The sequence below is a fragment of the Eschscholzia californica genome, unplaced genomic scaffold, assembly GCF_041429995.1.
Source record: "Eschscholzia californica isolate CP2 unplaced genomic scaffold, dmEscCali1.0.p SCAF_3, whole genome shotgun sequence".
Classification (NCBI taxonomy): Eukaryota; Viridiplantae; Streptophyta; class Magnoliopsida; order Ranunculales; family Papaveraceae; genus Eschscholzia; species Eschscholzia californica.
In genome coordinates, this window is record NW_028238420.1 from 1,616,853 (window position 1) to 1,630,748 (window position 13,896).

Consider the following 13,896-nt stretch of genomic DNA (forward strand, 5'->3'; position numbering starts at 1 on the left):
AGAATGGAACGTCCTGTTAAGATATTTCTAATTGTCCAACTTGTCAATGTCTTAATTAAAACCAAATTCAAGCGGAATTTCTAGCTGGAAAATAACATCTCCCTCGTGAAGGTTGGTCTCTTTCTTTCTCTCTACTGGTGGTTAGAGCAAATGGTGGAGGTGGCCATAAGGTGAAAGGTGGTCGTGGTGGGGCAGGCAGTTTTTCCGTCTAGTCCGAGTCCAGTAAATGTACACCTACACTAGTAAGATGCTACAGGTGGGATGGGGTTGCCGACAGCACCGCAAGGACAATTTACTTAGGGTTGTGGTAGTTGGTGAAGGAAACCCTAACAAAGGCGCCCGTAACCACTACCTGAACCCTGATGCATGGCGGTAGGCGTCTACCGAGTGTTCCCTCTGTTTTTCTCTCCCTAATGGAAGTTTTAGTTCTTAGAGAATTAGTTACTGAGAACTTGCTAAGCATGCCAGGGTGGGGTAGTCCCAATCAATCAGTGGATGTCTTGGACCTAACTGTACAACTTGCAGGCATAACTTTCTGCCAGACTAACATCAGAGCTTCTGTCTATGAACAATGGTAGTATACAACAAAATCACAGCTAGAAACCCTTGGTGAAAAAAAAACAATTAAAGAGGCTGAATATTAAGACTGAATACCAATATCACATATACTAAGGCGGTAAGTGGTAATGTATGTGGCGTTTCGGTAGTAAGTGGTAATATATGTGGTGTTCCAGTGGTAACATCTGTGGCGTTTCGGTGGTAAGTGGTAAGATATGTGGTGTTTCGGTGGTAAGTGGTAACACATGTGTCGGAAAACGGATGTTTCATGCGTAAGACACTTAGTCTCACATTAGGAAGACCTTCCAGACCTGGGTCATAATATAACATCATGTCTTAAAAATTGGTTAAGGTCTTTTAGATGGGTATGGTGCTTAGATTGGTCAGGTGGAGAAGCCTCCCATGGTCGAGGGCAGACCCATGCCAAGGAAATACCCTTGTACCATGTGAAACTAGGCAACCCGGTCGTGTCGATATGTAACTCAATAACAAAGTGGCTGTTATATCAATATGTGTCTCTCCACTAACGAGAGCAAGACCGTACTCTTGGTTGTGATCTTAATAAAATCATTTTACCATTTCGAAAACTAAATGAATTATGAAGACTAGATGGAAATACACGAGAAGAAATGAACAATGACAAGCTACCAACACAAGAAAAGAAGCAATGACAAACAGTTTTCTGATGAGTAGAAAAATTAGATTCAAACTCATACATATTCTGCACCACATGCGCAACCAGTGCAGACATTTATTCAGTCCAACAGATGATTTCAGTTGATGAAAGCTGAAGAACTTTCTGTATATTTATCGACTTACTTTGTGAGCTGGAGCTGCTTGATGGTGGTGATCTGCTTCCCAGGGTTAAGTCCTTTGGGGCAGGCACGCGCACAGTTTAAAATTGTATGGCAGCGGTATAACTTGAACTCGTCATTTATTGCATCTAATCGCTCCTTTGTGTACTCATCACGGCTATCAGCTATCCACCTGTGTCAATCAATTGATAAGAAAACAATTTCAAGGCTACCCACTCAACTGCAATTTAAAACCAGAAACTCCAAATCAATGGGATTAATATGACCTAATCCTATTTCTGTTGACACAAGCTTATGAAGCACAGGCAGCATATAAGTAAACTAATGAAAAACGAAATCAGAAAAGAAAAGAGGAAATAACTGAGAAATCTAATAATATAATCGACAAGACAAGTAAATAACAAGTATAGTTATACACTACTACAGTTGGCACCTTGCCCATTCCTCCAGACTTCACATTGACCGGGAGGCACTTACTGAAACCTTGTAAAGCATATAGACTAGTCATGTAGCCCCCTTTCTTTCGTAATTACTCTTTTCACATCAATATAATATACTTGTTCTTATTCTAGAAAAGAAAAAAAGCAAGTGTAAGTGCAATAGAACTTTCCGTTAGAAGACAATTCAGGATCTATATAAGGATGATTTTATCATTCTGATGAATGACAAGTACGATATTTGAAACTCTATAAGACATTGGTCTTCGGGCCACTCGATTCGCCAGATAATTATTGTTTCCATTATTAGTCTTCGACGAGTACCTGAGGTCCTGAATCGCATTGGGTTGCTGCATTACGACTCCTAATGTGGTTCCTTGTATATTTTTTTCCCAATTATGAGAAACTATAACCTGATTTTTCTAACAATTTAAGGTGTTTTCTCACTATTAGACTGTTAAGAAATAAGAAATAACATGGAGTTAAAGCATAACTTTACCGACATTGTCACATCATTTTTCATCGTCTGCTTTTTTTATAGATTGATTGCTAACTAACTTCCTTCTTCTAGGTACCCAATATTAACTTCATAATATGACAAAAGTGGTGAGAACCAGGTAACTAAAGTCTCCATTCTTGAACTCTAGTGCACACATCATAAGCATTGCCGAACATGTATTCAACTGTAAATAACTTGTCAGAAGACTCAAAACCTTAGGAAAAGAGAATTCCAAATTGAAACTGAAACAACGATCGGTGCTCTATCTTGGACATCAAATGGTAACGGAGCTCCTTAGGCTAGCAGTGTTCCTATATTTCTCGACTTAATCAAAAGCGAATGAATTTTTTTTTCTTTCTTTCAACTAAGGAAATCGCATACTATTTGGAACCTTAGTTCTTTGCCAAAATGTTGAGTTTGGGAAAGAAATGATTTCAGATTTGTTATCACTCAAGTCGATACAAAATTAAAACTTAAAAGCATATTTTTCCCAACTCAACATGGTATCAGAGGTTTCTAGGCTAACATTCTTTAAAAAACTTTCTAAAATCCACAAAAACCTGCAACAAAACTGCAGAATCTAAAATAATGGAGCTACAACCTCAAGGCTCTCCTTCTTCTACACATACATATCAACAAAATTGACAAACGTAACATGTTAATTATCCCAATTCATTCATGCAATTGACAATCTGACACTTCCTAAACTAAATCAGATAGAAGAGGGGGTACCCTAAAATCTTTTTTTTTGCATTAGTACCCTAAAATCTTGATTGCTAGTTTTTTTGTTTATGAAAGAAAATTCTCAATAAACTCAACTTCCCTTTTCTAGTTTGATTCGTGTTGATAAAATTAACTTCATAACTATGACAAAATTGGTAGGATCGGGTAAGCAAAATCTCCATTCTTGAAACCCTAATATATGCATCATTAGCATTTGCAAACATGTATCCAACTTCAAATAACTTATCAAAAGCATTAGAAATAAGAAATTCAAAACTTGAAATTGGAACTCCATGATCATTAAATGATAACGGAACTCCATAAGCTAGATATATTCCTACTAAGGAAATCATTACAATTTGGAACTAACCTTAACCCATTGCCATAACATATCAACACATTTTACAGACTAGATATAAATAATTATCCTAATTCAATGATTCAATTCAATTAACCAAATAGAAAAGGAGGGAAACCCTAAAATCGTGAATCGAAATTACCTGTGAGCATGGAGTAATGCAGCTGGACCAAGATACGATTCAGGATTCCACCAATAACTAGGGCAAGAAGTACTACAACAAGCACACAAAATACATTCGTACATCCCATCAAGCTTTGCCCTATCTTTCTTACTCTGAAAAACTTCCTTCCCAGGAATTTCCGGAGGATTTTTCCTCTTCAACCATGGCTCAATACTCTTATACTGATTATAAAAATTAGTCATATCAACAACAAGATCTTTAATCACAAACATATGAGGTAATGGAGTAATCGTACTACTAGATTCATCACCAGATTCAATTTTTGTCAAACAAGCAAGACCATTACATCCATTGATATTCATAGCACATGATCCACAAATTCCTTCACGACATGATCTACGAAAGGTAAGAGTTGGATCAATTTCGTTTTTGATCTTGATTAATGCATCAAGAACCATCGGACCACAATCTTTAAGATCGATCTTGTAATCTTTAAGTTCTGGTTTGGTTGGATTATCAGGGTTCCATCGATAGATTGAGAAGGTTTTGAGTTTAGATTTTTCTTGAGCTTTTGGTTCAATTTGTTGAGCTTCAACTTCAGAAGCATGAGCTCGAAGAAATATAAGTTTTGATGGTTTGTTTGATGAAACCCTAGAAATTGCTCTCCGTACCAAACCAGTCGCCATGATTGATTAGAGAGAGAAAGAGAGAGGGAGTGGAAATGAGAAAAACGTTGGGTTAATGAAAAGGAAGAGTTGGAGAAGAGAGATAGGCGGGTTTTTCCCTTATTATGGGGGTGTATTATACGTGAAATGACTAAAAGGTCCTTTGTTTACAACCTTAGATTTGTTTGGTAATTAGTTGGCTCATGAGAGGGCCCGTAGGCGCCCAAAAATTTGTCATAAACCTGCCCCTCTCGTAGCATCTTTGTGACTCTAGGTTGTGGTGTCCACTGCCGTTCTAAGCGGAATCTCAGACATCTAATGTCTAACACTAATGTGTCCCAGAATCATTATGCATAAGTTAATAATTAATTAAAAGCTTAGAGATTACTTTAATCGTTAAATTTTTTCTCGAACATTTCCAATCGAATGTGAAGACCAAGAGTTCCAAGTGTTGATCCTCTACTGAAGATACCCGAGTGATCAGTTTGATTTCCCACCTTGTAGCTAACTAGAATTCCAATGGTGGTTTGATTAGAAGAACTCCTTTTTTATGACTAGTTAGATATAGCTTGAGAATTAGCTCTCTTTCTTTCTCTACTTGATGTTGTAGAGTAAGAAAGCTTATTGAGAAATTCAGCACCTTATTCAAGTCCCTAAGATACCTTATATAGAGTCCTAAGTTAGAGTCCAACCCTAGTTAGGTTTCCTAAAAGTCCCTTTTAAATAAGATTAAGGAAATAGTCGAAAATATAAACTAGTTTCCATTTTCCATGTTTCCTTAGTTGTGGCTAAGGGTGGGATTTTGGTCCGAAAACCCGGAATCCGCCCACGACCGCCCGAGTCTGAAGCGTCCGTGACCGTCCGTTGCCCGAATCGGTCCATACCCGCCCGACCGAAAGAGCTTAAGCGGACGGACGCGGGCATAGGTCCTTACCCGGTGGTCCGACAGAATCCGCACGCTTATATTGTCCGCCGGACCGAATCCGTCCATACCCGTTCGTTTATCCTACCAGTTATACCCGCCCGCCTATATGATTGATTATAAAGGTTAACTACAACCGTTAGATTTCAAGAGTAAAAATATATAACCCTAGAAATCACTTTTCTTAATCTTATCTTCACCTCTCCACTTCTCTAGTCGCTCTCTCCTCCAAAATCTCAATATCTCACCAGTAACCCTTGAACCCACAATACACCGTAGAACCCACAATGCACCGATCGTAATCCATGTGAAGAAGAATAGAACCGACCGTAATCTATGAGAAATCTCAATGATTATCTTTTAATTTTGTATTCATGTACTTTTTGGAATTGTAAAGTGGGAGTTTAGAAAATTGTGTTTAGTTACTAAACAGTTTTAATTTTGAATAATTTTTTTATGTGTTCATTAGTAACCGGTGACCGACCAACCGATACCCGGTTTGCCCGACTATCAAAAAGGTCACGGACGGGCACTTTGTTTGAGAAAACTCCGAAATGCCCGCCCATTTTGTCCGGATGTCCGAATGGACACTTAAGACTTATGCCCGTTCCGTCCGGACCGGTTGACTTAGTGTCCGTTTCCCGCCCGTCCGAACCGATTCCCACCCCTAGTTTGGCCGTCCAAATCAAGTCCAACTGGACAGATCTGACCGACACCATTAGGGGAACCGTCCAACCAAGGTCGGCCCCAATCCGGGCTCTAAAACTTCACTTTTAAGCCCCGATCTGAAATCCCTTCTTTCGGGCCTTTTGTGCTATCTTTGCCTAAACTTCTTTTAGGCCTATGAGACATGTTTATGGGACTCTCACATGATTATATGTCTCATCCCATTAGTCATATCATCCGATCAAATAGACATTCTTTTGTGTAACCCGATGTAGGATACGGTCGAAGTTAGCCGCGAATTACTTCGTAATTCGACGATTGTAGTTGGTTTCTAGTTAAACACGACGATCCCTAAATCGTCCGGACTTGATGATCTTCTTCATCAATTGTCTTATTCGAAAAATTGCTTGCACTGCATCTTTGGTCGAAGGACATCTTCAGGACGGTCCAATTATTTATCTAGCCGGTTCATTGCAATTGTCATGATGGCAATGCCAATCCAATTATGTATGATGTATGAGGCTTGTTCGCTCTAAAAAGATGGTAGAGATGGCAACCACAGTTCAGTTTACCTCTGAGTATAAAGTTTTGAGAATCGCAACGACTTGATTTCTTTGTTGTTTATTAAAACTCCTTTTTCAAATATACCAAGGAAGGTTGCAATAAAATAATAACTCACGATGCGCTTCTCGAATTAGGAAGCAATATTGCAATAACCGTAATGAATTCGATAGCTCTTTGAACCCAATTCTGTAAAAAAAAAAAAATTAGCTCCAAATTACCGATTGGAGACGCCTGTAACTAAATACAGTTAAACTAGATTTACCGAGTCAAAGAAAACGCAGGGGTGTTGAGATACGTGTGTAACCACGTGATATAAGAGATGGATTGAGATGATGAGATCCGATGATCAAGATGAGCCCAAGATATTGAAAGATATATTTTCTTATATTTATGATATCTCTTGTAGCTATATAACGGTAATAGATAGATTTTATATTGTTTTCTAGTTTAGTTAAAGAGAAACTATGAAATCCTAAACCGTAATTTCTATATTAGTAAAAGTGGGTTTTAGAAATTAAATCATTCGATTACATTAGTTTACATTTAATTATTGTAACGAATCATCACACTTGTGGTAATAAAGTATGTAGTTATTGTGGTTTTATTGAAGGATGTAGGTTGTGAATATCTAACTGAACCTCATTAAATGCGGTGTTATTTGTTTATGTTCATCTATCTCTGATTATAATATAATCGCGAATTTAACATGGTATCAGAAATAGATTCACACGTGATATGTTTAAAACAAATAAATAACGAATACTCAAAGAACCGTTTTTAAGAGTGTTACAAGGCTTCTCAAATTTATAAATGGTTGGTATCATATCCCATAAATTAGTTGGATATTTATTTCATGTCTTTCTTGAAAAAGTGACTAAAAAAAGAGGAAAAACGAAGGTTTTTTTTTGTTTCACTAATGGAATTCATGCCTGGAAAGACTTCTTGTTTGATCATCAAATCCATTACATATTTCTTTCGATTTAATGATTCAAAAGATTTGGGTATCGTGAAAACCGTCATATTATAAAATGCTCTCTACTTTACAAAATTTTGTCGTAATTACTTCATCAGTTTTATAGAAGAAGTTAGAGAATTTAATGAAATTATGAAATCTCATACATGAACATCTGACTTTCCCTCTCTGTAAACACCTTCACATTCCTTCGTTCGTCCTCATCATAATTCTTTTCAATTTCCCCATCTCCATTTTTGTCCTATCGAGGAGTTAGGAATATTCAATAAACAAGACAAAATGAATGACAATTTTCTTTTTTGTGAAATATAACACTCACAAAGTGAAGGAGGCTTTTAAAAAAACCAAAGTGAAGGAGGCAAAAGCGACGTTAGTTCAAAAGGGTAGAATTTGTCAAGCCCCATATTTTTGTCGAGCATTTTACATATTCATAACAAAAATTCCGGTAAAACACATCATCTCCCGTGAAGGAAGAGAACCTATAATAATATTGAAAGGATAGTGAAACGATTACAATGTAAGTCAAAGATTATAATGTAAAAAAAATATGGCAAGCATTTGTCACCAGCAATATAACTAAGGGAAATTTTAAAAGGCCCCCCCCCCCCCCGTTTTTGTTAAAAGGCCTCCCCGCTAAAAGCGCCCCTCATTATAACTCATGTGGTTATAGGCCCCCCTCTACAAAAGAGCACCTCCTTCATCAATATTTGACCTAACGGCAAAGTTAACGCCGTTAGGTCAAACTTAACCCAAGACCGGTGATGTTGACCACGCCACATCATCATCTTCTCCGGCAGGGTCGCCGGCCGGCCAAACTTCCGGCTGGCGACCTTCAAAATTTTTTTTTTTAATTCTCTCTCTCTCTAAAAACAATTTTTTTTTTAAACTCTCTCTCTCTACAGATCTAGAGAGAGAGAGAGCAGATCCATTGAAGGTCTGCGAACAGACCTTCAATGGATCTGCTCTCTCTTTCTAGATCTGTAGAGAGAGAGAGTTTAAAAAAAAAAAATTGTTTTTAGAGAGAGAGAGAGAATAAAAAAAAAAAAATTTGAAGGTCGCCGGCCGGAAGTTTGGCCGACCGGCGACCCTGCCGGAGAAGATGATGATGTGGCGTGTTCAAATGATGGAGAGAAAATGTGGGTGAAATACACCTTTAAAGGGGTTTTTTTTTCACCCATTCAAAGAGGGGGGGCCTTTAACCAAGCTAAGTCAAAAGTTTTTTACTAAGTCAACGAAACCATGGGGAGGCCTTTTAACAAAAACGGGGAGACCTTTTAAAATCTCCCTATAACTAATTATATAACACAAGTTTCTTTCGTCGCCAACCCAAAACATTAATATATTTAACTCATTTTCATTGAATCCTTTTGTAATTAAGAGATTGGTAGAAAATATAAAAACCACTTACCTTGCCAAACATCTAAGCAGAAGCAATGAAATCAATATTTTCTGGATTCCGGGTGGTGGTTCGCCAACATCAATGGTCTTAAAGAGTAGGAAAATTTATGTTTGACAATCAATTAATGAAATAAATCAAAGGAAAAAAAAAAACACAACTGTAGACATCATTATTTAAACCGAGCCTTATGTGATAACGCAAAAATTCACTCATCATCCTCCTTCTTCTCCTATTCTACCGCTCGGAACAATAAATTCACTCATCATGTTCGTCCTTCTCCTCTTTAGGTCTCTCTCTCTCTCTCTCTCTCTCTCTCTCTCTCTCTCTCTCACTCTCTCACTCCCTCTCTCTCACTTTATGATGGAGACCATCTACCTAATGGGTCAGTCTGCCATACACGACCAAGCCCAAGTGAGATTATTAGACAAGTTTATACAGAGTTCAAGTTTTAGGAAGTTTTCTTATTTTTAGAAGTCTATTTAGGTTAATAGTTATCAAGAAGAGTTTAGAAGTTATTTATTTCTTATTTCAAGTATATCTAGAAATATCTAAACCGTATAAAAGGGAGTTGAGCCCATCTTTATTTTAGATCTTGGAATATTATCAATTGAGTTTATTATTAATCAAGTTTATTATTTTTATCGTTATTTTATCAGTTTATTTAGCAAGGAATGAAATTTCGGTTTCGGTGGAAATTTCGGTCGGTCTAAAAGTGGAAACGTTTCGTAGAAATGTTTCGGTCAGTGTGGAAATCTTACAAATCTACAGAAATGATAGAAATATGATGCAATTATGTATAACAAGATTATTGAACCATAATGAAACATAAAAATGATGTTTAACAAGATCTATTAGTTTGAGGGAGTATTAACAATTACACAGTTACTTCCGGGGGTAAATTGAATAATTTTTTGGCTATAACACCCAAAAGATAACATTCTTACTGATAATAATTAACAAACTATGTTAGTTTGAGAAGGTATCGTCAATTACACAGTTATATTAGAGGTGTTACTAAGATAAAATCAATTTAGGCAGTTAAGCCAAGGCGTAAATCATTCAAATAGATTTAAAAAACATGGAAAACATAACATAAAAATCAAGAAAGATCTAAGAGAAATGAAGATGAAAAAGACGAAGAAATGGATATGTTTCTACTATTTGTTTCTCCGGGTTTTTTTTGCTAGACTTCTACTATGTCGGTCGAAATTTCCATCATGTCGGTGGAAATTTCGATATTTCCCACAACTTCGGTGGAAATTTCGATCATGTCGGTGGAAACTATGCAGGAAATAGTTGTAAGTGTAATTTCGTGCACCTAATCTCATTTTAGGAAACATTTCGCGAAATTTCGGTGAAATTTCGGGAAGTTTCATTCCTTGTTATTTAGTTATAAAAGGGAGTTGAGCCCATCTTTATTTTAGATCCTTGAATATTATCAATTGAGTTTATTATTAATCAAGTTTATTATTTTATCGTTATTTTATCAGTTTATTTAGTTATTTTATCATAGTTTTAATGATGGATTCCATTACTTTAATGCTTTCCGCAACAATCTACATCAGTTGGTATTCAGAGCTTGAAGCATCTAAGAACACTACAAAAAAAGCGGCCAGTAGGAACATACATTTTAATGTCTGTCCTTGATATTTTAAAGATAGGGACAATTTTTACTATCTGTCCCTAATCAAATTACAATTGGGACAAACAAATTTATTCTAGGGACAGCTACAGAAATAGCTCAAAATTTCGCCCCAAAAAAGAGGCGCCAAACCAACACACCAATTTCCATCTTTATTTGTCATTTTTTTTTGCTTTTTTTCTCTCTCCTCTCTTTCCCTCTCATCTTTTTGGCTCAGAACGATAGAGCACCAGAGCATGATAGAGCACGATTTCCTCTTCTTCTACTCGGTAGGGCTTGTTGTTCTTCTTCTTGTTCGATTTCTTTCTCTCTGGTGTTTTTTTGTATCATCTACTTTTAGAGTTCTAGGGTTTTATGGTGGCACCCCGAGGTATGTTGTTCTTCTTCACCCTCTTCCTCTTCAAATAAATCAATCAATAGTTTATAACATGAAACCCTAATTCGTTTTTGCAGCAAATCATTTCAGTTTCAAGGTTTAACTAAGTCGGATCGTTCCACAATTCCAATTTCTCTTGCAAAACCAAGGACATGTTTTTCTTCTTCTTCATATTCTTTTTGTTCTTCAAATTAAGCAATTAAGTGTTTATTACATAAAATCCTGATTCGATTTTGCATCAAATTTATTCAATTTTATTTTTCCAGGACCAGAATTTTGTAGCAAAACGACACAAGGTTTGTTGTTCTTCTTTTCTTCTTCTTCATGAAATTAATAAATTAGGAGTTTATGACATTAATCCATTAGGGTTTGCTGTTGTTAAGAGTATATGACATTAATCAATTAAGATATATTTCTATCCTTAAATTGTGAGTATTTGTAGCGTATTTGCTCATTGGATGTAGTTTTATATTCTTCCTACTGGTTAGATGTCTTCTGTAGTTGCCTAGGGTGTTCAATCATCGAAGTCTTCATTTTCTCAGCCAATGAACTCTCTTTTTCGTGCACCTATATCTTTTTATGAATCTACACCTTCAGGAAGGATACTTAGTCAGGTAAGATTCAAGAAAGTGATTTAAACTGTGAAGTTTGTTTGGGAAGTGCTAGATTTATTTTCCTTATGTAGGTCTCTTCTGATTCAAGTATCATAGGACTCGATTTGCAGTCAGCTCCTTACTAGGTATCTGCATTTTCTTTATGATGGTTTTGCTTCGTCGTGGAACTATTGGTCCTTGTAGGTGTATAGTATCATAGTTGGCAAAATACCAGGTATCTGCATATTCCATAAGTAATTTTGTTCTTTTTTTCATCTATGTATACATCACACGCTTCACACTCTAAAATCGTTTTTTAGTCGTGTTTCAACTTCGAAACAACTGAGAGAATAATACACACATCGGAAATTACGTTCTCCCTTGAACATCTCTAGCATTAGCTCTTAGCTCCTGAGGTTCTTTATTATATTCCAAACTTTCATCTCCATCTTTATAATCCTAATCGTTTAGTGGTTTAGTGTAACTACACAAGAGAAACCACAAGTAAGGGGTTTACTTTGATTAATATTACTGGTTTCAAGTTCTCATAACTCTAAAATCATAAACAAGAACCGAAACTCAAGTAATTCTTCAAATTTCATAAGAATCTCTCATGTGAACTCACTTTATCTCTCTTGAAAACCATAGTACTCACGAATACCGGCTGCAAAGAGATCGACTATTTTCGATCTAGTTTAAGCTAATCTCAAGGATTGTTTTATTCAATCAAAAGGTAACGGTTTAGTTTCATTTCAGTTCCGTTAATAGTTTTCTGATTTTGCACTTTCTTAATCCTCTAACATATAGAAATAGATGTTTTTGGTACATTATCTCTCATTATATTTTTTGCTCTTTACATTTTTGATCATTTGACTCAAAGAAACTTTGCTTTTGTATGTGTTATATTTGTTGCTGTCTACTTATCCTTAAGTATGTGTTGTTGTCTTGAATTTGGTCTAGTACCCTTACAAGCTTTGTAGAGATGAGGAATGTAAGAAATCATAGAAAACAAGGTTAAGCTATCATCTATGTATTGGTTTGTTAAGTATTCAGCTAGTCCAGGATGTAGCTTAGGATAGCTTGTTAATTCATATATGTATAGTTTCTATCTTCTAACTTTTGTTTAAGATATTAAACCTTGATGTTTCAGACAGGCAAAACTTGATGTATCCTAGTAATATTACCAAGAGAGTATTGAGAAAATTGTGTATTTCATAGGCAGTTAGTTGATTATTTAAAATTGTAGGTTTTTTTATTTGTTTGAAATTTTCAGGTCGAATTCTTTTTGCGAAGGAACTCAGATTATGGTTTCATCTAGCTCGAGCCTCCATATTTTATGCAGTTATAGGAAATTGATGTTTTGGTGGTAAATAGGATTTTGAGGTTCAATAAATTTATATACATGCAACAACAGCCAATGCTCTGTATGGATTTGAAGCTACTTAGACTTAAAGATAAATATTCTTTTCGCTTACGTTAAAAAATAATTGAAACTCCGTGAAATAAGTAAAAGCTAAATTTCGAAGTCAAACTCCATTTGTACTTGGCTTAAAACAGAGAGAAATTATGGTGGAATAGCATACTCCATCATTAGTGGGGTTTTAGTAAGTTAATACTCAAACTTTATTACTTCTTGTACTGATGGAAAATTTTACATATGGATTATTTTAGTGGTTTTAGACTATCTTGAGTATGGCCAGTCGAAAGAAACTAGAAATCCTTCGAAGCAAGTATGTGTTTCATTGGTGCATTCATTGTTCTCTTTTTAATGACTGAATATCCAATGCGGTTGGATATCGTAGGGCTTTTCAGTTTAATGCTTTGCTGCTGGTTGTTTGGCTGCTACGAGGATTGGGGATTATACCAGCCTTACGTTCCGGATTTTCAAACTGTAATTAACAAATTAAAGCCTGCTTCTATGTACCATAATTGCAGAGTTAGTGGCATATCTCCTTGTGAGTATTTCTCGACTTCTTTCGCTATTTCAAGTCTAGTTGTTATTGCACTGCTAGATTCTTCACTAACTCTATAACATGACCTTTTAAATTTTGAATATCGAAAATTCTATTTTGCTTCTGTTTTAAATTTGATCAATTTATACTTCCCTTGCAATGATGGATAACTCTGCGACATGTATACGGAAGGGGGTTATTGTGAAGTAGTTCTGTTTTTACCTGTAAACAAGGTTGACGTTCTCTTTTTTTCGTTTGGGCCAGAAAAAACAATTGGACCGCCAAGCTTAAAATGCACTTGAAATATTACACTAGATCCTCTCTTTATTTTTTCCTCTTTTAAATTATCTTACTGAAATATTATAGTTATAATTTTTGTTTTGGTTGTCACTTGTTGTATAACTTTATTGAATATTCTAGTAATTAGTTGTTATCTTTTTGTTTTGTTACAGTTTTTGGAACATCCTTTCTATGTTAAAGGCGTCGATAAAGTTCAGTGACAGAGATTCAAGCGAATGGCACCCTTTTGAAAGTTTTGTTATATGTTTTTCCTTGGTACAATTGTGAGTTGATCTTTTTGTATGGACAAATTATTTTGATTATCAATGTTTTAATCGTTTAGTTGTCAAA

At 35.8% G+C, this 13,896-nt stretch overlaps 1 protein-coding gene and 1 long non-coding RNA gene across 2 annotated transcripts; one reads left to right on the forward strand and one right to left on the reverse strand.

Annotated features, from left to right (window-relative positions):
* Positions 1-1,111: 1,111 nt before the first annotated feature.
* LOC147547560 (succinate dehydrogenase [ubiquinone] iron-sulfur subunit 2, mitochondrial-like) lies at positions 1,112-4,276 on the reverse strand. Its single transcript, XM_086671199.1, has 2 exons — positions 3,533-4,276; positions 1,112-1,545 (listed from the first exon to the last, which is right to left on the reverse strand). Exons 1-2 carry the CDS (start codon positions 4,198-4,200, stop codon positions 1,374-1,376), a joined length of 840 nt encoding a protein of 279 aa, XP_086527325.1. The 5' UTR covers positions 4,201-4,276; the 3' UTR covers positions 1,112-1,373.
* A 6,170-nt stretch (positions 4,277-10,446) lies between these two features.
* Positions 10,447-13,896, forward strand: LOC147547561 (uncharacterized). Its single transcript, XR_015237854.1, has 3 exons — positions 10,447-10,614; positions 10,799-13,269; positions 13,719-13,896. It is a non-coding gene; the product is annotated as an uncharacterized LOC147547561 (long non-coding RNA).

Coding starts and splice junctions, on each gene's coding strand:
- LOC147547560 (XM_086671199.1), bottom strand. CDS start 4,200: ATGGCGACTGGTTTGGTACGGAGAGCAATTTCTAGGGTTTCATCAAAC. Junction 1,546..3,532: donor GCATTACTCCATGCTCACAG/GTAATTTCGATT, acceptor TGATTGACACAG/GTGGATAGCTGATAGCCGTG.